A 21,669-nucleotide genomic window follows, 5' to 3' on the forward strand; every position below is an offset into this window, starting at 1 on the left:
ACTGTGCTTCTATTCTGCTATTAAAAAAACACCCATTTAGGGCAAAATCCTAAATTTTAGAAATAAGAGGAGCGCGTCAAATAAGGGACGTTGCCCCGGTCGTGGTGCTGCTGGTGGAGCTCCTTTTGCAGGGAGAGGACGTGGTCGATTTGTACCAGCTACACGCACAAGTGAAACACCTTCTTCAGGTGCAAGTAGGCAACAGAACTTTCAGCGGTATTTGGTTGGGCCTAATGCGGCTCTACAAATGGTGAGGCCAAAACAAGTACAGGCAATAGTAGATTGGATTGCTGACAGTGCCTCCATTTCCTTCACATTGTCTCCCACCCACTCTCCTGCTGAAAGATCAGAATTGGCACCTGCAGCCAATGTCCATCAGTCTTTCAACTCACCCCTTTGCAAATCAGCCAAGCAGTCTGAGCCCCAAGTCATGCAGCGGTCTCTTCTGCTTTTTGATGACTCTGTTAGCACTGTTTCCCAGAGCCATCCACATAGCCCTGCCCCAGAAGTGGAAGCGATTGAGTGCACCGATGTCTAACCACTTATGTTTCAAGATAAGTACATGGGAGGACCATCGCAGCACGTCTCGGATGATGACGAAACACAAGTGCCAACTGCTGTGGCTTTCGAAAGTGTGCAAACCGACAAGGAGGGCAGGGGTGAAGACTGGGTGAAAGATGATGTGGAGGACGATGAGGTCCTTGACCCCACATGGAATCAAGGTTATGTGAGTGAGCTGTGTAGTTCGGAGGAAGAGGCGGTGGTTACACAGAGCAACCAACATAGCAGAAGAGGGAGCAGGGTGCAAAAGCGGAGCGGCCGTCTCCTATACAGTACACCTGCTACTGCCCAACGCAGCAAGGGACCGAGCACACCAAAGCCCGCTCTAAGGAGTTCCCTGGCGTGGCAGTTCTTCAGACAATGTGCTGATGACAAGACACGAGTGGTTTGCACGCTGTGCAATCAGAGTCTGAAGCGAGGCATAAATGTTCTCAATCTGAGCACAACCTGCATGACCAGGCATCTAAATGCAAAGCACGAGCTGCAGTGGAGTAGACACCTCAAAAACCAAGAAAGGTCTCCGGCTCCTCCTGCTTCCTCTTTTGCTGCAGTCTCTGCCTCTTCATCCACCTCTGGAGAGACAGTGCCACCTGCCACCCTGCAAACAGAGGATCTGCCAGCAACACCACCATCTGGGTCACATATCTACACCCACAAACGCCAGGTAAACAATTGTCCAGCCAGTGGACAGTTCTGGAGGATGACGAGGTGGAGGATGAGATGAAGGAGGAGGAACCGTGTTCACAGCAGGGTGGTACCCAAACCAGCTGATGGCCATCACTGGTGCGTGGCTGGGGGGATAGAGAGGACAAAGACGATACACCTCCTACAGAGGACAGCTTTTCGTTGCCTCTGGGCAGCCTGGCACACATGAGCGATTACATGCTGCAGTGTCTCCGCAATGATCGCCGAGTTGCCCACATTCTAACTTGTGCTAATTACTGGGTGGCCACGCTGCTTCATCCCCGTTACAAGGACAGAGTACCGTCCTTAATTCCGTTACTGGATCGTAAGATGCGCAAGTACAAGCACACGCTGGTAGACGTGCTGCTGGTGGCATTCCCATCTGACAGCAGGGGCACAGTGGAAGCACAAGGCAAAGGCAGAGGAGGAGGAAGAGGTCGCCAATGCAGCTGAGGCACCACCAGCACCTCAGAAGGCAGGGTTAGCATGGCTGAAATGTGGAAAAGCTTTGTCAGCACGCCACAACAACCAGCACCACCAGCTGATATGGAACATCTTAGCTGGAGGCAGCATTTCAGCAACATGGTGGAGCAGTATGTGTGCACACGCCTACACGTACTGAATGACGGGTCTGCCCCCTTCAACTTCTGGGTCTCCAAATTGGGCACATGGCCTGAGCTTGCTCTTTATGCCTTGGAGGTGCTGACCTGCCCTGCAGCTAGCATTGTCCTGCCCTACACCTGTATTGCCTTAAAGTGTGTTTAGCACTGCAGGGGGCATTATCACAGACAAGCGCAGCCGCCTGTCCACAGCCAATGTGGACAAGCTCACGTTCATTAAAATGAACCAGGCATGGATCCCACAGGACTTGTCCGTACCTTGTGCAGGATACACATGTATACCGGCCTTAACCAGCCATTGTTATACTACAGCGTAATTGTTCATTGTTGTATTTTTGATATTTTACAATCTTTTGGAGTGTACCCTTATAACAAAAATAAAAAATAAAAATGAAAACTAAAAACCAGTGTTGGCTACTACCTCGTCCTCCTCCACCACCGCTTATTTGTACGTATATGTCATTTCACTAATTTGTCTGTTAAGTTTTCAGGTGAAATTCACAAATTTTTGTGTGATATACCCCAGCTGTACCTAGTAAACAGAAACATTTTACTAATTTGTCTCTTGCATTTTTGGGTAAAATTCACCAATTTTTGGGTGTGATATACCACTGCTATATTTAGTAGACAGTTCAAAACATTTCACTAAGTTGTCTGTTACATTTTCAGGTGAAATTCACCAATTTTTGGGTGTGCTATACCACTGCTATACCTAGTAGACAGGTAAAAAAATAAAATAAAAATTTGTCTGTTACATATTCAAGTGAAATTCACCAATTTCTAAGGTGTAATATATCCCTGCTCTACCTAGTAGACATGTAACATTTCACTAATTTGTCTGTTACATATTCGGGTGAAATTCACCAATTTTTAGGTGTGATCTACCCCGGTTGTACCTAGTAAACAGGTAAAAACATTTCACTAATTTGTCTGTTACATTTTTGGGTGAAATTCACCAATCTTTGGCTGTGATATACCCCTGCTATACCTAGTAGACAGGTAAAAACATTTCACTAATTCGTCTGTTACATTCTTGGGTGACATTTGACGATTTTTGCCATGATTAAACCCGTGATTTGCATAGGTGATAGGGAATTAAATTTAAAAAATTCTTCTTTAATTTATGCGTGTCCCCTCTTTTCATTCAATGCTTAAACTTTAACAACTTGTCCCACATTTGTGCTAAAATAATTTGTCCCACTTTTCCGCTCAATCATATTTAATTTCAAACAATTAACCTCCCTTGGATGTGGTCTCTCTTTCTCACGCTCCATCTCCGGCGTGGAACCCAGATTTGCCGATAACTGTGATCAACATGGTAGGCTCAGAAAAGAACATTAAAAGTTGATAGAGAAGATATCCAAATGGATCGTGGATGTCACGGGTACGTGCGTTCAGGCAGAAGTTATCCAGAGTCAACAAAGCGCCAGCAGGGCCTCTCCTGTCTAACGTTTCCAAATCCTAAATACCCCAGTGACATTACCTGTAATTTTTTATTAATCATTCCAATAACAGAGCATCTTAAGAGTCCTGTATTGTTATTTATCGTCACTACCTCCCCGAGTCGGGAGTGGGTAATTGCCGCGCACCCCCTCCTTTCCTTCAATTCTTCAGCTTTAATAATTTGTCCCACATTTCCGCTCAATCACAATAAAAATTTCATACATTGATCTCCCTTGGATGTGCTATCCCTTTCTCGCGCTCCCTCTCCGGCGTGGAACCCCGTGATGAACATGGTAGCCGCAGAAAAGAACATTGAAAGTTGATAGAGCAGATATCCAATTGGATCATGAACATCACGGGGACGTGCGACATGGTGGGGCCGTATGTGTGCACACGCCTACACGAACTAACTAATGGGTCTGCCCCTGCAACTTCTGGGTCTCCAAATTGGGCACATGGCCTGAGCTTGCCCTTTACGGCTTAGAGGTGCTGGCCTCCCCTGCAGCCAGTGTATTGACTGAACAGTGTGTTTAGCACGACTGGAGGGGTTTATCACAGGTTATATTTCCCAATGTTTTGGGGTGTACCCTAATTTAAAAAACTAAAAATAAATTTAAAACCAAAAAGAAGTTTAGGCTACCTCCTCCTCCACCGCAGCTTCCACCTACACCGCCACATCCACTGCCTTCTCAACCTCCTACTCAATACGTCCTCCTAGATCAAGATTATTATTTTTTATTTTTACGTATTTTATGTTATTTTAAGTCTTTCCCTAACCACTTTTTTTGCAGCCCTCTAGCCCTTTCCATGACATATTGAGAGCCATTTTAGTGCTCAAAAGTTCGGGTCTCCATTGACTTCATTGGGGTTCGGGTTCGGGGTCAAGTTCGGGTTCCAAACTCAGACATTTTTGTGAAGTTCGGCCGAACCCGTCGAACCCGAACATCCAGGTGTCCGCTCAACTCTAGTCATATATTATGCCTGCATGCTGTACTTCATCTTATGTCATATTCTCCCATGTCACTATGTGATTCCTAGTGTAAGATACAGGCCTAGTTAGGGTGCATTACAATTGTTTCTCCACTAGATGGGGCAGTATTACAGTGTATATATAGCTTAGCTCAGGCCTAGCTAGGGGTCTATTTCCTGAAGTCTAGTCAGTGAGCAGCCATGTTGTAGCTGCCTGCTGGAGAGAGGCCTCCTGCCTATCTCCTCTTTCCCTGTTGGCTCCACAGTCCAGGGTAAAGCCTACAAGATTCGGCCTAGAGGTGAGAAATCTACCTCTATAGCGCGCTCCTCCGGGGTGACCAGCGATAAGCTGCAAACAGAAAGTATTCAAGGGGACTAGTATATTTTATTCAAGTCAAAGGATAGCAAATGGCCATACTCAAAGGTTTCCCAGGCACCTTTGCAATTAGGTGTAGGACACAGCTTCCGGCATCCACACCTCCAGGTTAAATCCTGAGGCCAACTGTCAGAAAAGCATTGGAAATAGAGGTTTAAGAATTTTGAAAACCACCTTTAATTCAAGTTAGAATAAGGCGAGAGTTAATACCAGCCTAAGACTTTTTATACTTTCAAAGGCTAGTCTGAAGCAGTAGCTTTCATATATATAAAAGACAAAGAGCCTGTTTTACCTGAGGACTTACAATATCCTAACCTCGTATGCATGAGAGACTGTATTTCATATATGGATGTGTTTTTTTTACTTGGATGCAACCGTTACTAGGAGCAACGTTCAGTAAAAGTTATAAGCTGGATTGCACCATACTTGTCTCAGTCTCCAATTCCTCAGTTAACACTACAGTAAATGGTTGTACCACCATAAAAGATAATGGCGTCACGACTACAAGGGACCTTGCCATAGGCACATTAATACAGACCATCAAGGGCACCTCAAACCACCATCTGGTCCTGTGTCCCTTACACCAGAGTGTGCCCCAGAGAATTCTTGTGCTGTTCTACTCATCACTTGTGCAGGCCTGCCCAGGGATGACATAACCGTTAGTAACTAGAACTTTATGTACCTCGGCCCATCTAATGCTCACACTGTGACCTCACATATAATTCCCCTGTTGGTCTGGCATACTGCACCTGTGTTAAGCAGGACTTCAGCTTCTCAAATGCCTCATTGCATACAGGCATCCACTTTTCTCCAAATGGCTCCTTAACCTTGAAGTAGGCCTGCCTAGCTGTCTTCTTGGAATAAGTGGTCCCTCTTGGGGGAGGATACCCCTGATTGAGAGAAGTCAGAGGCTTTGCCATTTTGAATACTGTGGCACAAATCTTCGCTAGTACCCACCGAATCCTAGAAAATTCTTGAGCTCCCCCAACTTGATAAGCTTGGGCCATTGGACTACAGCTTGTACTTTGTCTGGGTCTGTAGAGATTCCTTCCCTGCTGACAATGTGTCCTACATATTTCACAGCCTTCTGGCGGAACTGACATTTGTCAAGGGATAACTTGATACCCTCTTTACTCATGGGTATCTGGTAGTAGCCACTCTGGAGATCCAACACAGTATAGGACTAGCTTCCCTGTAAGGAATCCATAGCTTCATCAATCCTGGGCACCATACTGTATATTGTAAACATCATAGAAAGCAGCACCATAGAGAAAAGTCCAATTGCATCCGGTACCAAAAATTGAGGTTCAGACGTGGTGCTCGCAGATCGAGATCCAGGCTAGGGGGTCCCTTGGTAAAGCATAAATTAAAGGAACATGCAGCACTCTTCCATTTTGCAAAAAAATAGGGTGTATTTATTTAGCTAAGCAGCATACAATTGAGATGTTTTGACTTATAATAGTCTTTATTAAGCTTGATAAAGACTATTATAGGTTGAAATGTCGTAATTGCATACTGTATATTTGTCAGGGACAGTGTGTTAATCCACAAACAGTCGGATATCTCCATTCTTCTTCCGAGCGATTACTGTGGGAGAAGCATAATGGGCTCTTTGACTCCAGTGTCCAGCAAGCCTCTTAGGTGCTGCCTGACATCTTCAATGTCTGCCGGAGCTAGCCTTCAGGGTCTCTCTGGGAAAGGCTTCTCATCATTCATCTGGATGCGACGCTCCACTCCTTGTGCCAGGCCCAAGTCCCAATCTCCCAATGAGAAAGCAGCACCATGTTCCATCATGCCTGTTACTAGTGACTCCTTTTCTTCATCTGTCAGGTCACTTCCTTCAAAGCAGGGATCCAGATATTCCGGGAGGAGCTCCCCTCTCTTTGCATCTTTCTTTATCACATAAGCAGCTAGACAGGCTAATTGAATGGCGAGAGTTGAGAATAATTGTAACCCCCAAGTTCTCAGCACCACTGTACTAGTGTATGGAAGATGTTTGCATTTGTCCTCACTATTACAGGCACGATCTCGAGTCAGCTTCGGTCTTAGGGCAGACTAAGGCTATGACAGGTATCTCCTTCTCGACTCCTGCAATTGCTTTTGGGAACCATAGCATAACAGACACATATCCTCGGTATAGGTAACTACCATATGTTCACTCAGTCCCCAAACCACAAGCCCAGATAAGGGCTGTATAGGCACTTCCGATAGGTGTTATCATTTCTCAACGATGATGGAGATTTGAGATCCGCTATCCAACAACACAGGGTTGATCATTGATGCAGGCTGGCACCTGGCCTTCAACAGGGGCAGTGGAGTATGTATTCAAGGTTGATGGGGGCCAGTACATGACTCTACTGGCTCCCTTTTCCATTTCCAACAGCCTATTCTTCGGATGGGGACTAAATACAGACCCCTTTGAACTCCACTTCTTCAGGCACTGCTGAGCGGCATGGTTGGAATCCTCACACTTGCTCCCCCTCTTCATTTTGCAGTCAACCACTTTAGGGTGGACAATCCAATGAAGCCCATTCACAATCTGCAGTATGTCATCATCAGACATATTGAGGAGTTCCCCACACACTGCAAAACTATACTTCTGTGCAGCAGTGCTTTTCTGTTCACACCACATGTACACCTCTCTCTAGATTAAAGTTTCCATGGTGTGAGTTTCTGTCAATCTCAGCAGTGCCTACACTAACACCCCCTCGGGCAACCCTTGATGAGCTGGGTATATGGTGGTTCTAACCTCACTATGATGCAGTGCCTCCACCTAAATCTTGCCTGGAACTCTATAGGATAGCAGGAGAGTATTCCTCTTCTGCCAGGGGCTGACTTGGGAAACCCCCGACCAGCTCAGTACACACTATCCCCAGGAAGGAGTTAACTGATCAACGGATTTATTTGGGAAAGGTTGAACAATGGTGAAAAACATAAAGATAATGCAATCAAAGGAACAAAGCACAGATTGCAATTCTGTGTAGGAAATACCCCTGGTGAAGGGGGATGGGCTATCTGTAACAGTAAGTAGTGATGGTGATCACACACACTCCGCTTTGAAAGATACAGTCATGTGAAAAAATTAGGACACCCTTTGAAAGCATGTGGTTTTTTGTAACATTTTTAATAAAAGGTTATTTCATCTCCGTTTCAACAATACAGAGAGATTAAAGTAATCCAACTAAACAAAGAAAACTGAAGAAAAGTCTTTTCAAGATCTTCTGTAAATGTCATTCTACAAAAATGCCTATTCTAACTGAGGAAAAAGATAGGACACCCTCACATGTATTCCCTCTTAAATTGGCTCAGATCTCACACAGGTATATCACACCAGGTGCACATAATTAGTAGATCGTTACTCTGCATGTTGAATGAGGCTTGCCCTATTTAAACCTCAGACATTTAGTTTGGTGTGCTCCTGACTGTTGAAGTGAGAGTGAGCACCATGGTGAGAGCAAAAGAGCTGTCAGAGGACTTCAGAAAAAAGATTGTAGCAGCCTATGAGTCTGGGAAGGGATTTAAAAAGATCTCAAAAGATTTTGAAATCAGCCATTCCACTGTCCGGAAGATAGTCTACAAGTGGAGGGCTTTCAAAACAACTGCCAACATGCCCAGGACTGGTCGCCCCAGCAAGTTCACCCCAAGAGCAGACAGCAAGATGCTAAAAGAGGTCTCCAAAAACCCTAAAGTGTCATCTCGAGAACTACAGCAGGCTCTGGCTACTGTTGATGTAGAAGTACATGCCTCTACAATCAGAAAGAGACTGTACAAGTTTAACTTGCATGGGAGGTGTGCAAGGAGGAAACCTTTGCTTTCCAAGAGAAACATCGAGGCCAGACTGACATTTGCCAGAGATAAAGTTGACAAAGACCAGGACTTCTGGAATAATGTTCTTTGGACAGATGAGTCCAAAATTGAATTATTTGGACACAACAGCAGAGGACATGTTTGGCGTAAACCAAACACAGCATTCCAAGAAAAGAACCTCATACCAACTGTGAAGCATGGAGGTGGAAGTGTCATGGTTTGGGGCTGCTTTGCTGCAGCAGGACCTGGTCAGCTCACCATCATAGAATCCACGATGAATTCTACTGTGTATCAGAAGGTGCTTGAAGAACATGTGAGACCATCAGTTAGAAAATTAAAGCTGAAGCGGAACTGGACCATGCAACATGACAATGACCCAAAACATACTAGTAAATCAACCAAAGATTGGCTGAAAAAGAAGAAATGGAGAGTCCTGGAATGGCCAAGTCAAAGTCCAGATTTGAATCCCATTGAGATGCTGTGGGGTGACTTGAAAAGGGCTGTACGTGCAAGAAACCCCTCAAACATCTCACAGCTGAAAAAGTTCTGCATTGAGGAGTGGGGTAAAATTTCCTCAGACCGATGTCGAAGACTGGTAGATGGCTACAAGAACCGTCTCACTGCAGTTATTTCAGCCAAAGGAGGTAACACTCGCTATTAGGGGCAAGGGTGTCCTATCTTTTTCCTCAGTTAGAATAGGCATTTTTGTAGAATGACATTTACAGAAGATCTTGAAAAGACTTTTCTTCAGTTTTCTTTGTTTAGTCGGATTACTTTAATCTCTCTGTATTGTTGAAACGGAGATGAAATAACCTTTTATTAAAAATGTTACAAAAAACCACATGCTTTCAAAGGGTGTCCTAATTTTTTCACATGACTGTAAATACAGTATGCACTTCCGAGCTATCTACTCCTAGCACTCAGCTTACTATACTCTACTGTCTAGCAATTAACCTGAACATTGGTTCCCAGTTGCAGACAATGTTGGCACGCTAATGTGGTTGATTGTCCTGCGCAGGAACCATCTGGAGGCTGCAGCATTCAGAAGCTTGGACAACAATGGAGTCAGGGGCAAGATCCTCCTGGGATGCAGGCTTGGCTGTAGGGATAATGCAGCAGCTAAGCTTTGACTTCTGACGCAGGAATCAAAGGAGCTATCTCGGCTGTGCTGTAGGGTTAATGCAGCAGCTGATCTTTCGCTTCTCATACAGGAATCATATGTGCTGTAATGTCTGCACAGAAACAGGGCACACTTGAGGAAATCTCTCAGTCTCTCTATCTGCTAACTAAGCTGCTATCTCTAAGAGGGCTCCTGTTGCTCTTGCTTCTTTAGCCTTTCACCCTGGGCCCCCTGCTATTCGCTTTTGAGTGGAGCAAGTGCTCATGGGATTTGTAGTCCACTTCACTTCAGAAAATTCAGCACTAATGCCTACTGCTGTGAGTCCCTGCTTGTAATTGACAGCCACAGCATCCACTGCTCTATCTGCAGGGCTTACATAAACAGGCCTAGTAACGTTAAGTATGTCAATACTGGTGCACTTAGAGGTGCAGTCTCCATCCTATATCTTTGGAGATTGCTTGCAAACTAGTGTTTTTAACATTGTAACAGGAAGTATAGTTTTTTTCATTGATGTGTTGTAATTTTAATGTCCTTGTTTGTGAACTTTTTTTTATTTTAATGTAGGCATTCACTTGCATATTTTGGCCAAACAAATACCTTATATTTATAATTTTTTAGGCTGTAGCATGGTCTTGTAATGTTTGGAATGTCAGTACTTGTGTTGCACTTAGGGCCCATTTACATGACCATATATTTCTATCCACATCCATTACTCATTTTTACAGATGAGATGCAGACCCATTCATTTCAAGGGGGTCGCAAAATATGCAGACAGCACACCATGTGCTGTCCACATCTGTACTTCCATCGTGCGGCCCCACAAAAAAGATAGAACGTCCTATTCTTGTCCATTTTTGTGGACAAGAATAGAGATTTCTATCATAGGGAAGGATGTTCTGATCCACAAAATGCAGAATACACACTACCGGTATCTGTGTTTTGCGGATCCGCAATTTGTTGTCCGCAAAAACAGATACGTTTGTGTAAGTGAACCCTTAGCAGTGCTGGACAGCGCTCCTAAGGTCCTTTGCACCACAATTTGCAATTTCTCCCCTCTCATACCATGTCTAAAAAAAGTGGGCTTGCCATCTCATTTTCTACGCCTGTTTTAGGTGTAGAAAATTATCTAAATGTAAGACAGATAGGAAGCTGTCTTACATTTGGAAGAGGAGGAGGATCCACCGAAGTTATGTAGAGGCTGGCCCCTCTTCAAAATTATGGTGGATTCACCGCCAGGTGCCATTCTAAAGAAATATCCACACCCTCATGGATGGAAGGTGTGTGAGTAGATGTTCATATGTGCTTTATACTCCTGGAGTGAACTAGTGTTTTTAACTTTGCAGCAATAAGCATGGCCCCTTTTCAAGGACAACACATACATTTTACATATATTTAAATAAAATACTTACCTGGGTACATTTGTAACTGTAAATCATAAAAACGACATTCATCATTTTGACGTACCTGTGCTTGAACGGATTGTTTCAGTTCCTACTACTAAGCCTAATAGGTCATATTGATTGAGTCTAGAGCCATCTGGAGCAACAGCAACAGATTTATCAGAACCATTGGTCCATGCATAAACTACTTCAGTACTGGGATAAGCATCTGCGGAAGAAAAAGGTATGATGGTCATCTAAATTATAAGACAAAGTACAAGTAAAACAAATGTTCTTAAAGATATAAGTAATAAAGAAATAAAAAAATACAGTACTTGTACAGATAAACAGGTAAGTGCTCTGAGGGTGGACCCAACCAACTCTGTGCACCCTCACAAATCCCCCCCTCCCCGCTTCATCTGCCTGCCTCTCTTTCTAGTTTTTAATTGACAGGTCCAGGTTCCCGCATAGGTATGTCACCTAACTCTGTCAATCAAGAAGGAAAGGAAGCAGTTGGCAGAGGAATGTGGAAAAGAAAAGGTACAGGGAGCAGCAGAGTGGCTTGGATCCACCCTTGGTACATTTAACTGATTATTTGAATATGGATTAAAAGCATGTTTCCAGATTGAAGAAACTGGTCTCTAAGCAAAAGGAATCATTACATTTTGCTGAGCTAGTCCTACAAGTCATTGTGTCTGGTTTAACTGTGAATTTTCTGGCAACGGGTTCCCTTTAAAGGAACTTTCAAGTATTAAAGGGATTGTCCTCTTTTTTGTATTGATGACTTACCCTCAGGATAGGTCACCAATATCAGATTAGTGAGCGTCCAACTCCCGGCACCACCGCCGATTAGCAATAAGACTGCAGCGCTTGTGCGGCGAGCAGGTGTAATTACAACACCCCTGTCCCATTAACTTCAATGTTCCTGTTCAAGTAAATAGGACAATACCAGCCGATTGAAGTGAATAGAGGCAGAGCAGTTGTAATAACACTTGTAGGTAAACAATAAAGAGAAGGCAGCTCTCATACAAGCACTGCAGTCTCTTAAAACTGCTTATCGGGGGTGCCTGGAGTCGGCCCTCTGCCGATCTGATATTGATGACTTATCCTAGGGATAGGCCATCAATATAAAAAAAGCAGGCAACCCCTTTAAATTACTTATATTATAAATATACATAATTGATAAAAAAAAATGGCTGCACAACATTTCACATACAAACAATAGAGCTGAGAAATGGGGATCATTCTAAATTAAAGTGGCATTATACCTACTATAAATGGAAAAATAGAAGCTCTTTGCAGACATTTTTGATCAAACATGTGTCAGGCCTATCTACCAGGCATCAAGGTACCTAACACTAATATACCGCCTCTTTTGGACTTACCTAAGCCTACAATTTTCAGGGCAGTGTAGGAACCAGCTACATTTATACTCTGCTCAGAAGCCTCAGGCAGATGGGCGTTGCTCAGTCTAAAAGAGGCGCTACCCTCAAGTCTAATTTTTTTTGTAGTATTATAAATATACATTTATATTTTAGGCTCTTAATAGGCTGCTATATAGCACCACCCTATTCCACAGAAATGTACAGATATTAAGCTATCTCATATTTCATAGGAGTTCAATAAACTTATTAGTTGTAAGATCCTCAACTGCTTTGCACTCCAGGGGAACCAAGAGGGGTCCTCGTGGAGTTGCGGGACAGGTTATGCGTGTCTCTGATGCACCAGTGCTGACCCCTTTGCAAGCCAGTGCGGAGATGCGTTCGCGTGGACATCGGAGGGGAGGACCGTCGGAGTCCCGGGGACAGAGTGGCCAGGCGAGTGACAAGACGCCGCGGCCAGGGTTGTCTCCGGTGTCTCCTGCGACTTCCGTTTCCGCATCTGGGTCCACGCGCTCGCATACTCGCGCTGAGTCAATCATGCGTCCGTGCGTACGCACGAGGGCAGGTTCGCAAAGGGATACACGGTCGCGAGTACGCGCTTCTTATGCACTTCGTCGACCAGTGGCGCATATTATACTGACTCACAAGAGCAAAGTGGATTAGGGAGCCAGCCATGGGTTAATCAACTTGTGATTGCCTTAGGCCTTGTACTCAGGTGCAGGGCAATTTGTTCACCTATGGTAGTGGACACTTGGCACCCTGGGATTGGTTGGCAGGCATTTAAAAGGAGGTCTCTCAGGGTGATCAGTGCCCACTGTTATTTTCCCTCAACCAGGTATAGGTCACAACTCCTAGTGACTGAAGACTGCCAGGAACTTTGTCCTTTACAGCGGACCCAAGATCTGGAGTGACTCGACTGCCAAGTGCACAGCATCTTTCAGCACTGGTTGGGACTATTCCTGGAATCTCCTTGCCTGGTTTTTTGTTATTATTCCTTGTTACCAGCAAGTGTCCTGGACGTTTATGTTTCTGGTGAATAAACACCTTTTTGCTTTCATCACTGGTCTGTTTGTTGGTGCCTTGCATTACAGAACAGTGGGCCCAACTAACAGTTGCCATGGACAAGATCCAGCAGCAGCTGAATGAATTAACGGGAGCCGTTAACCTGCTGTTCCAACGACGCCCAAATATACCAGCAGCCGCTGCAGCGCAAATCCAAGAGCAACTGACAACTGTGATGGAGGAGGTTCAGCAGCTTATCCAGGGAACCTCAGCACTACCCGTCACTATCGCAAGGCATCAAACAGAACCTAAGATCCCTCTGCCTGACCCCTTCACAGGAGAGCGACAGGAGTTCTTAAACTTCAGGGACTCCTGTCTCCTTTATTTCCAGTTACGACCGATGGCTTCTGGCACTCTCAGGCAGAGAATTGGGATTGTAATGTCACTGCTACGTGGAGACCCCCAACGTTGGGCATTTAACTTGCCTCAAGACCAAACAGCTTTTTTGTCAGTGGATGCCTTCTTCGAGGCTATGGCTGTGATTTACGATGACCCGGATCGTACTCGCACCGCAGAGACCAATCTTGAGCATATTCAACAAGGCCGCCGCCCAGCTGAAGAATACGCTGCAGAATTCAGGCGATGGGCAGCTTTCACCACCTGGGGCGACGCAGCCCTACGCCATCGCTTCCGTTTGGGACTTTCGGATGCGGTCCGGGATCTTCTTTTGGCCTTGCCTACCCCCTTCTCGTTGGAAATGGCTATCTCTCAGGCAATCGATGCCGACAGGCGAATCCGTGAGAGGCGAGTGGAACGGTCGTCTCGGTTTTCATCCTCTCGACCACATCCAGGGCCTCTAAAATCGTCCGAAGAGCCAATGGAGGTTGGATCCTCCCATCTCACACAGGCAGAACGAGCTCGTCGCCAACAGAAAGGCCTGTGCCTATTTTGCGGAAAGTCTGGACACCTCGTTAAAACCTGTCCCCTCCTGCCGGCGGGAAACGAATGAACCTAGGGGGCATAGAGGAGAACCCCCTAGGTGCTATTATCCCTCCTCCAAGCCGGGTGATGGTATCCATATCCTTACGGTGGCAAGACAAGGTCCATGGGTTTTCAGCACTAATCGATTCTGGGGCCGCTGGGAATTTTGTGGACTCAACCTTGGTTCGTCGACTTGACATCCCGTTGATCCAGCCGAAAACCACCATGTCAGTGACCGCGATTGATGGTTCCCCTCTTCAAGATGGTCGTGCAGTGTGGATGACTCCGGGAATACAGGTAACGGTGGGGGCTGATCATCGGGAGACCTTAAGCCTTTTTGTCCTTGACATGCCATCCACTCCCGTGATTTTGGGTCTCCCTTGGTTAAGGCTCCATAATCCAGTAGTGGACTGGCGCTCGGGTCTTTTCTGTCAGTGGAGTTCGGAATGCCTTACTAAGTGCATTCGTCCCGACCTGTCACTAGCCTCCATGGAAGTATTAAGTACTTTACCACAGCAGTATCATAATTTCCGAGATATGTTCAGTCCTCAGGGGGCTGATGTATTACCTCCCCACAGGTCATATGATTGTCCTATAGACCTGTTGCCAGGCACCATGCCACCACGAGGGCATCTTTATAATCTCACTGGGCCTGAGGTTCAGGCTCAGCGGGAGTATATTAAAGAGAACCTTGAGAAGAATTTCATTCAGTCCATCCACTTCCCCTGCTGGAGCTGGATTCTTCTTTGTGGAGACGAAGGATGGAGGCTTGAGACCTTGCATCGATTATCGTGCCCTTAATCGGATTACGGTGAAGAATCGGTATCCACTGCCTCTGATTGATGATCTGTTTTCTCAGGTGGCAGGGGCCCGAGTCTTCACCAAACTAGATTTAAGGGGTGCTTATAATTTAGTTCGCATTAGAGAGGGTGACGAATGGAAGACCGCATTTAATACCAGAGACGGGCATTACGAGTATCTCGTGATGCCTTTCGGTCTCTGTAATGCTCCCGCGGTCTTCCAGGAGTTCATCAACGATGTTCTCAGAGATTTCTTGGATAGATGTGTTGTTGTCTATCTAGATGACATACTAATCTACTCCTCGGATCTGGTCTCTCATCGGAGACACGTGTGTCAGGTTTTCCAGAAGCTGAGGGAGAACCGCCTCTATGCCAAACTTGAGAAGTGTCTGTTTGAGGTGAAGGAGTTGCCTTTCCTGGGGTACATTATCTCAGAAAAGGGATTGGCTATGGACCCATCCAAACTTTCTGCTGTCTTGGATTGGCCTCAACCTAAGGATCTTAAGGGGTTGCAGCGTTTCTTAGGCTTTGCCAACTTCTACCGCAAGTTTATTAAGAATTTTTCTGCGATAGTAGTACCTCTCACCAACCTCACTAAGAAGGGAGCTAATCCTTTTAAGTGGACGAGAGAGGCAGTCAGAGCCTTTGAGACGCTGAAACAGGCCTTTTGCACGGCACCAATTCTTACTCATCCAGACACCTCCAGACCTTTTGTTCTCGAGGTCGATGCCTCAGAGGTCGGTGTAGGGGCGGTTCTCTCACAGTATTCTGGGGACCCCGAGAGGTTACATCCCTGTGCCTTCTTCTCTCGGAAGCTCTCTCCAGCCGAGTGTAATTATGATATCGGCAATAGAGAGCTTCTGGGAGTAAGATTGGCTTTTCAAGAGTGGAGACATTGGCTAGAGGGTGCAGAACATCCCATCACGGTTTACACTGACCACAAAAATTTGGAGTATCTAGAGAGTGCCAAAAGACTCAACTCCCGACAAGCCAGGTGGGCATTGTTTTTCACCCACTTCAATTTCCGCCTCACTTATAAACCAGGTTCCAAAAACGTGAAGGCAGATGCCCTGTCCCGCTGCTTCCCTGAGGCTGCTTCCGTCCTGGACTCTGAGCCAGAAACCATTCTCCCAACTAAATGTTTTCTTGCTGCCCTGGGGGCCGCAGAAGTAATGGAGGACTTGTCCTCTCTTCTTGAGCCCTCACAGGCAGAGAGTCCACCTGACAAACCCGAGGGTCGATGGTTCGTACCCATTAACCTTCGATTGGAGGTCATCCGACAGCTTCATGACTCAAAGTCTGCCGGGCATTTGGGTGTTAAAAAAACACTTGCCCTTGTTAAACGTCACGTGTGGTGGCCCAACATGTCCGTGGATGTTAAGGCCTATATCCAGGCATGTACTGTTTGCGCCAGATGTAAACCGTCCCGGTCTGCCCCTTCTGGGACTTTACTCCCACTGCCTATTCCCCAGGCTCCATGGACTCACATTTCCATGGATTTCATCACAGATTTGCCAAGGTCCTCTGGAAGTACGGTAATCTGGGTAGTGGTGGACCGTTTTAGTAAAATGGCCCATTTTATCCCACTCCCTGGATTGCCCTCAGCCAGAGAATTGGCAGATCTGTTCTTGAATCATGTCTTTCGATTACACGGAGCGCCGGATGACATTGTTTCAGACAGAGGAGTGCAATTCATCTCCCGCTTCTGGCGTTCTTTCTGTTCCCGATTGGGTATTAATTTGTCTTTTTCTTCTGGTTTTCACCCAGAGACCAACGGTCAGACGGAAAGGACTAACCAGACCCTGGAGCAATATCTCCGGTGCTTCGTGTCAGACTGCCAGGAGGAATGGGCAGCGTATCTACCCTTTGCGGAGGTGGCTTATAATAACTCTGAGCATGCTTCCACTAAGATGTCTCCGTTCAGGTGCGTGGGGGGCAGGGATCCAAGACTCTCTTCTTTGGCCGGACCCTCCACTGACTCACCGGTGGTGGATCAGTGGTTCAAGGATAGACGTCCCATTTGGTCGTCGGCCCAGCGGAATCTCTGCAGTGCGGTGGCGCAACAGAAGAAATTTGCTGATCGTCATCGCACCGTAGAGCAAAAGTTTAAGGTGGGAGATCAGGTGTGGGTCTCCACCCGGAACATTCCGCTGCGTCAGCCATCTTCCAAGTTGGGTCCTCGATTCATTGGCCCATACCCAGTGACACAAAAGATCAACCGAGTTACGAACAAGGTTGCTCTTCCACCGTCGATCCGAGGAGTGAACACCTTTCATGTTTCACTTCTCAAATCGGCAGCCGACTCCGCTCCCTTCATTCAGACCCCATCCCCGCTGGAGGTCCAAGGGGTACCGGAGTTCGAAGTGAACAGAATTTTGGACTCTCGTTTTGTCCAAAGGTCTCTTCAATACTTGGTGGACTGGAAGGGTTTTGGTCCAGAGGAGAGATGTTGGATACCTGCTCGCCAGGTGCATGCGGATGAGTTGGTGGCAGCCTTTCACCGGGATAATCCGGGGAAAGCTTGCTTGGAGTCTTCAGAGCCGCCTCCTCGAGGGGGGGGGGTAATGTAAGATCCTCACCTGCTTTGCACTCCAGGGGAACCAAGAGGGGTCCTCGTGGAGTTGCAGGACAGGTTATGCGTGTCTCTGATGCACCAGCGCTGACCCCTTTGCGAGCCAGTGCGGAGATGCGTTCGCGTGGACATCGGAGGGGAGGACCGTCGGAGTCCCGGGGACAGAGTGGCCAGGCGAGTGACAAGACGCCGCGGCCAGGGTTGTCTCCGGTGTCTCCTGCGACTTCCGTTTCCGCATCTGGGTCCACGCGCTCGCATACTCGCGCTGAGTCAATCATGCGTCCGTGCGTACGCACGAGGGCAGATTCGCAAAGGGATACACGGTCGCGAGTACGCGCTTCTTATGCACTTCGTCGACCAGTGGCGCATATTATACTGACTCACAAGAGCAAAGTGGATTAGGGAGCCAGCCATGGGTTAATCAACTTGTGATTGCCTTAGGCCTTGTACTCAGGTGCAGGGCAATTTGTTCACCTATGGTAGTGGACACTTGGCACCCTGGGATTGGTCAGCAGGCATTTAAAAGGAGGTCTCTCAGGGTGATCAGTGCCCACTGTTATTTTCCCTCAACCAGGTATAGGTCACAACTCCTAGTGACTGAAGACTGCCAGGAACTTTGTCCTTACAGCGGACCCAAGATCTGGAGTGACTCGACTGCCAAGTGCACAGCATCATTCAGCACTGGTTGGGACTATTCCTGGAATCTCCTTGCCTGGTTTTTTGTTATTATTCCTTGTTACCAGCAAGTGTCCTGGACGTTTATGTTTCTGGTGAATAAACACCTTTTTGCTTTCATCACTGGTCTGTTTGTTGGTGCCTTGCATTACATTAGTAGATTAGTATTTTATTTAATGCATATACTGTGCATCACCGTCTTTTTAATTTTTACTAGAACTTTCTACATGTACTTAGGCAACTATCTGTATTAAAACAAAGTGTCTGTGGATCACTACAGCTGGGTAATTAGGATAAGGTGCTCTTGGTCTTTGTGACCCACCCAGTCACAGAAAACAGGGATAAAAAGAAAAGAAAACAATAAGACCAGGCACTCAAATATGGAATCAAAATGAGACAAATATTTAATGGAGATTTTACTCCCTAAATGGCAGTGTATAAAACAGATAAAATCAATAGATACACAATAAATCGCATATACACAACAGCATGTTAATAACAGCAATAGGTGCAGCGTATGATACCACAGTCAATTAATATTAATCAAAAGCGCAGATATGAAAAACCGCAATTCGTACTTTTAATGGATGTCACTCTTTCCAATAATCGCATATGACTCCAATAGGGTGATCAGTCCCATATGTCGCTCCTATTGCTTCCTCTCCATTGAGGAGATTTTTATGTACCAAATTTGGATTTGGTGCAAATTGAATTTTTCCTGAAATTTGGATCGAATTCCACTTCGTCAACTTCGATTTGCTCATCTCTATTGCTCACGTTCTCTTATATGTAAGTACATCCATTCATTTGGGGGTTTAAATTGAGTCTTGATACTACAAATTTTAGGCTGTTTACATTCTGTTATATATAAATATATTAGTTAAACTCTAAATGTGTAATTGGGGTGAAATTGCGGCCCGATACTACAGATTTTAGGGTGCTTACATTCTAGTATACATAAAAATATCTGTTAATCCCTAATTGATTAATTGGCATGAAATTGTGGCCTGATACTACAGATTTTAGGGTGCTCACGTTTTTTTATACATAAGTATATCCGTTAATCCCTAATTGTATAATTCGGGTGAAATTGCAGCTTGATACTACAAATTTTAGAGTTGTTTACGTTTTAATAAACATACGTATATCTGTTAATCCCTAATTGTGTAATTGGGGTGCAGTTGCAGCCTGATACTACAGATTTTAGGGTGCTCACGTTCTTTCATGCATCCATTCATTGTTTTGGAGATTAAATTGCGCCCTGGCACTACTGCTATTTTACCCTTACAGTTACTGTTGCAGTAAAGTATGTCTGACAGACAGGTGACAGGCCCTTCTAAAGGAATCGGCAATGACCAAAATGTTTCTGAAGCTGGTAGAAGTAGCAGCAGAAGAGTGGGACGGTAGCAGTAGACACAGCAACACGCCAGTGTCATTCAACGGTCGTGTTTTGAATTGTTGACTGGGTCTTCAACTTCATCTCAAGTAACATCAGAAACCCGCTGCCAGGATTCAGTAGGTTCCTCTGACACGATGCTTAGTTGGCATGGCCCGGGAACAATCTCTGTGCCCCCAACTGTTCTAAACCTGCCTTTTTCATTTTCTGTTCCTTTGCTCTGGAAGTATTGCATGCTGTCAGCTCGAAAAGCTTTTAGAAAACAGTCAGCAGTTACTGCCCAGCTAAGATGTGGAGGAGAGATCCCCTACTTCCTCCAGTAGGAGGGCGAGTAGTGACAATAGTAGTCGCGTGTAAGGTGGTGTTGCAAAAGGTTAAGCACGCGGCCCTGTGACTGGTGAGGTTTACATCATTGATCTTCAGAAAGTAGTGAATGATGATGTAGCCGATTGCACAAGGAAGCCCGGTGAAGGAGCATCATCATCATGGGATGAGGGTGGCAGCTTTCGCGTGAGGCAGGTCTGGAGTTAAACGTGCCCGGGGTAGACCGTCTGCTCCTCAAGAGCCTACCTGTCTAGAAAGAACTAGCGGTGCACAGGTTCACAGCGGCAGCAGGCAGTCAGCATGGAGGGGGGGGGGTGCCATACTCGTCGGTGTGGGAATTTTTCATCAAGCTGTTGTAGGACGTCAATGTGGTCATTTGTAGATTCTGTGGGCAGAAGATGAAGCATGGCCATGGTGCACCACGGCCCTGCTTTAACACATGCAGCATCACCTGGGAAGCCAGCATCACTTGGGACCTGGGAAAACCATGGTGCAAATGTAGTGGTATAGCCTGACGCAGAAACCATTGCATCAACCAGTGGCTTGTACCCCTTATCCAGCAGTCAAGGCTCCTCCACCTCATCAGAAGGGAGCTGTGTTTTCTTCCTATCATCTACTGGTCCTGATGCTCCTGCTCCTCCTACTCCTCGTCACTCTTTTCATCATCGATTGATCACAGAGGCTATTGCAAAAAGACAGCAGTATGCGTACACTCATACAATGGTGTAGAAGCTGAACGTGCTCCTGGCTAAGTTGCTGGTACTACAGTCCCTCCCTTTCATGTGGTTGACTCTGCACCTTTCAGAGAACTGATAGCTTGTGCTGAGCCAAGGTGGAGAGTCCCAAGCCATGATCACTTCTCCAAAAAGGCTGCAGCAGCCCTGCACATGTATGATGAACAGAAGCTTGGGCCAGTCCTTGAGCCTGTTGGTGTCTGCTAAAGTTCACAACAGCGCCAACATGTGGAGCTGTACCAACTCACAAGGACAATATATGTCCTTTACAGCCCACTGTGTAAATGTGGTTCCTGCCAAGCCACACCAGCACCTTAGCCAGGTGAAGGCACTGCCACCTGTGGGTTTTCAAGCTGAGTCCTGCGCCAATGTCATCCTCTGCCTCCTCAGCCTCCACTGCAGGCACAATTCGGAGTGCTCCTCCAGTATACCACCTATGCAGAGCATTGCGGTGTCATGCTGTTCTGCACCTGGTTTGCCTGGGCGATTGGAGTCATACCAGGGAGAAACTGCTCCGCGTCCTTCAAGAGGAAATCGAAAAGCAGGAGTGGGTACAAAACACAAAAGACAGGGAAATATTCCAATCACGTGTCATCTCTGTTTTGGATCCTCTCCATTTATTTATTTATTTTTTTGCCTTAGCAATACTGATGGATTACTGACCAAATGCTGACATGTGAAGGCAGAGGCTCAAAAGACAGGATCTGTTTTTTGTGGGTTGTTCTTGTGACGGATGAGGGAAGGGAACCCTCTCCACTGTGTCACGGGGCCACTGCTTGATTTGGCGTATAACAGAGCAGGTTCTGCAGAAATCTATGTGGGATCAGCTAACGTTGTAAAAGTG

The 21,669-nt window shown here is 46.1% G+C and overlaps 1 protein-coding gene across 4 annotated transcripts in view; it reads right to left on the minus strand.

Annotated features, from left to right (window-relative positions):
* The window catches only part of LOC122946423 (gamma-aminobutyric acid receptor subunit alpha-3-like), a 489,200-nt gene that overhangs the window by 76,066 nt on the left and 391,465 nt on the right, over positions 1-21,669 (minus strand). For all 4 annotated transcript variants that reach the window (XM_044306046.1, XM_044306045.1, XM_044306044.1 and 1 more), the window contains one exon: positions 11,045-11,188. In XM_044306046.1, coding sequence (XP_044161981.1) covers positions 11,045-11,188 — 144 coding nt within the window. The remainder of the gene's footprint in view (positions 1-11,044; positions 11,189-21,669) is intronic.

This window comes from Bufo gargarizans, chromosome 9, assembly GCF_014858855.1.
Source record: "Bufo gargarizans isolate SCDJY-AF-19 chromosome 9, ASM1485885v1, whole genome shotgun sequence".
In the NCBI taxonomy this organism is placed as follows: domain Eukaryota; kingdom Metazoa; phylum Chordata; class Amphibia; order Anura; family Bufonidae; genus Bufo; species Bufo gargarizans.